Genomic DNA, 3,499 nt, shown 5'->3' with positions numbered 1-3,499 from the left:
TGCAGCTAAAAAGAACAGACCCCATTTAATTGGCTGTGGTCAATCGCAACGTGGTCAAACGGGACGCTCCCGCATGGACCTAAGAAGATATGGATGGAGTCTAAAGCCTACGGCACACGGTACAATTTTTCGTACTGGATTTGATAAGATTTAGTAAAATATTAGAAATGCTGCATTCTGATTGGTGCATTTTTAGTATTTTACTAAATCTTATCAAATCCAGTACGAAAAATCGTACCGTGTGCCGTCGGCTTAAAGCGCTCATATGGGCGAGGGGGCTGTGAAATTTGCGGTAAGGGAGGTGTATAGCTCTGTCTCTTTCCAAAAGCAACCTTCGGGTGTTTCCGTCGCATATCCGATAATTCCCGAAAGGTTATATATTCCATATTAGCTAACTTTCGAATAAAAATACATGTATTTTTATTCGAAAGTTAGCTAATATGGGATATATAACCTTTCGGGCATTATCGGATATGCGACGGAAATACCCGAAGGTTGCTTTTGGAAAGAGACAGAGCTATACACCCCCCTTACCGCAAATTTCACACCGCCCCGGCTTTAGACTCCATCCATATCTTCTTAGGTCCATGCGCTCCCGGCGTTGAAACTACTTCAGTAAATAACTAATTTTTGTGCCACAAATTACTTTTGTTTAAAGAACTTGTATTTAAAATTTGTACTCGCTTAGATTGTGTCGGTTGCATAATTATTAGACACAGATTTTAATAAGAAGAAATACGAAAAAATTCTATCATAATCTTCTTATATGTTTGCACATGCGTTTCATTGTACACAGGCTGCATCACGTAATTTCAAGTGAGGTAAATTTTTAAGATATTAATTTTACATTTTAAATCTTTAATACTTTATTCTGCACATATTTTTTCTGTCTGATTTTACATAATTATACCAACAATTTACATATAATTGCTTGTAAAATTACTTATAAAAATTTGTTTGTCTCAATTTTTTATTTGTGTTTGATTGAATTTACATTATCTTTTCATACAATTTTAAATTACTCGCTTCAAATTATGAAATTATGGCTTATTTGTTTTATATTTTTTTTTTACTTATGAAATTTTCACATTTTATTACTTCTACATTGGAAAAACAGGTTAAACGCAGTACATTGATTCTGCAATGTGCTATGTTAATCGGTCATTGGATTCTTTGTTACTGTGATGGAAGATATAGATGCCACAGTCTTCTACAGTGATGAAGATGATTGTTTGGATTATGGATGCTTACACAATAATGTCGAATATGATTATGATTACGCAGATACAGAAAAGGAAACTCTATATGAATTGTATCAATATTGTCTTAACCCGAGTCTATATGATACAGGATATAGGTTGTTACCTTTGTTGGGTTGCACGATCCTATTTAGATTATTTGTTCACATTCGTAAGAGTCTTTTTCCTATGTTAAAAGTGTTATTATATTTTTCATATATATCATTTTATTTATGTCATAATTAAAAGGATTCTTTTATATTTCAGAATACATATCATACAAGACATTTCATATATTATCAGTAATCATAGGCTTGTATATTATCCATTATTATGTGCACGAATCTTTAATTGTATTGATTGTATATGTTCTATTTTCTTATGCTATTTTATACGTGCCAAAAAAATTGCATGGTGGTATAGGAATCTTTTTACCATCTCTCTTGATAATTGCATATTGGTATGTCTTAATAAAATATTTCTTAGATTGCTATATGCTTATATTTCAGTAAATAATACTTCAATTTATCCTCAGTGAATTTTTTATGCAATCAGTTATATGGCATAAAGTACACAGTGTCATTATGATTATGGTGATGAAAGGAATTAGTGTCGCCATTGATAGAAATGACTTGAACAACTTACCAGATATTTATAGTTACATGGGTTACATGTTCTGTGGAGTAACTTGTCTATTTGGACCATGGGTATCCTTCAAGGATTACTTATTATTGCGTTGTTCTTCTAACACACACATTCAGGTATATAAGTAATTTCCAGTACTATAAATAATTTTACTATACTATACAAAAATATATCTATCAATGAAAAAATAATACTGTTTTTAAATATAGTTTAGAAAATAATGATTTATAAATATAAAAATTCTATCGTAGGCAAAATGGTGGATAATATGTGGCATGGGATATGCTTTTCTTTCCTTTGTCTTCCTAAGCATTTCAAATTGTTGGATGCATTGGATATTTGTAGATAGTTTTTGGAAGTTAGTATCTATAATTTCAAATTTTTTATAAATATTTAATTTTTCTGTTTCAAGTAAAGAATGTTCTTTTTTTCTTCAAGATTCTTTTTTCTTAATCTTTTCAGGTGGTTGATAGCATATCGAGATGCATTGTCTTTTAGAGCATCCCACTATTTTGTATCATACATAGGTTCAGCACTGTTAGTTTTAGGTGGATTTCCACTTTCAACATCAATGATAGTTAAGCCTTTGTACATTGAGTTTCCACACTCACTTGTACAGGTTGTCATTTATTGGAACATTCCAATGCATTATTGGTTAAAAACTTGTAAGTATAAATTTCAAAACGGAATGCTAATTTTGTTTAAAAACAATCATATAATAAAGTGTTCAAAACATAAGAATTAAAATAAAATTTAAATTAGTCCTAATATTATTTTTTACAGATATTTTCCGTCCTAGCATTAAAAACGTTGGAACGTTTGGTGCCGTGATTTTCACATACCTAATAAGTTCTCTTCTACATGGATTAAACTTTCAACTGGCAGCTGTATTACTTAGTCTAGGATTTTATACATATATTGAATTTCAACTCAGGGCTATGCTTGCTGATACTTTTGACGCTTGTATCGCGTCCAAACAGTGTGCCAAACGAAAATGCATGCATAAACATAATTCTTCTAATTGTTGGTGGGTGTTTATAACGAATTTGGCATTCTCCGGATTGGCGATGTTTCACTTAGCTTATTTAGGTCTCATGTTTGATACGTCCGATTTGCAAGAAACAGGGTACAATTATAGCCATACCATCGACAAGTGGAATGAACTCGGATTCGCTAGTCACTGGGTAGCTCTGGCTACATATTGTATATATTTTTTAATGAAGTAGCAAATTATTTTATATATTGATAATATAAGCAATTAATTTTATTAAGGATGATGTACTTAATTATTTCTTTTATAAAAAAAAATAAATCGTTTATATATAATCCAAATCTACAATTTATTTTATAAATATTTTTCTGTCTAATTTTAAAAAATGTGAATAATATATGTTCTAAGATAATAATTATATTATTTCTAATATATATACAAGATAAATATATAAAAGTTTGTAAAAAAAGGTGCAATTCAAATGTTTTTAAATAATGAGAAAATTAAACTGGTATAATATTATTGCAGTTATCTGCCCAAATAAAAGAATTTTTTGTATACGATAACATATATGTATACAACAAGAATTGCCTTACAAATTTTCGAACTAATTTATTATTCATAT

At 29.9% G+C, this 3,499-nt stretch overlaps 1 protein-coding gene across 2 annotated transcripts; it reads left to right on the top strand.

Annotated features, from left to right (window-relative positions):
- Positions 1–475: 475 nt before the first annotated feature.
- Positions 476–3,209, top strand: Por (Protein-serine O-palmitoleoyltransferase por). 2 transcript variants are annotated; one of them, XM_083091272.1, is made up of 7 exons: positions 476–821; positions 1,118–1,410; positions 1,506–1,698; positions 1,774–1,999; positions 2,135–2,241; positions 2,322–2,548; positions 2,667–3,209. In XM_083091272.1, exons 2-7 carry the CDS (start codon positions 1,185–1,187, stop codon positions 3,107–3,109), a joined length of 1,422 nt encoding a protein of 473 aa, XP_082947398.1. In that variant the 5' UTR covers positions 476–821; positions 1,118–1,184; the 3' UTR covers positions 3,110–3,209. The 2 variants fall into 2 exon arrangements, with proteins under 2 accessions (XP_082947398.1, XP_082947399.1); XM_083091273.1 differs by having other exon boundaries at positions 477–821; positions 2,346–2,548.
- Positions 3,210–3,499: the final 290 nt, after the last annotated feature.

Source organism: Camponotus vicinus, unplaced genomic scaffold (genome assembly GCF_025532165.1).
Source record: "Camponotus vicinus isolate PSW18456_S1 unplaced genomic scaffold, iyCamVici1.0 SCAF_2, whole genome shotgun sequence".
In the NCBI taxonomy this organism is placed as follows: Eukaryota; Metazoa; Arthropoda; class Insecta; order Hymenoptera; family Formicidae; genus Camponotus; species Camponotus vicinus.
This window is presented reverse-complemented; position numbering and strand designations above follow the sequence as displayed.

What these genes read in the sequence shown, in the direction of transcription:
- Por (XM_083091272.1), top strand. Translation starts at nt 1,185, where the DNA reads ATGGAAGATATAGATGCCACAGTCTTCTACAGTGATGAAGATGATTGT. An exon ending in CTTCTAACACACACATTCAG is followed by an intron (nt 2,000 to 2,134) that starts GTATATAAGTAA and finishes ATTCTATCGTAG; the next exon opens with GCAAAATGGTGGATAATATG. An exon ending in TTTGTAGATAGTTTTTGGAA is followed by an intron (nt 2,242 to 2,321) that starts GTTAGTATCTAT and finishes TTTTTCTTCAAG; the next exon opens with ATTCTTTTTTCTTAATCTTT.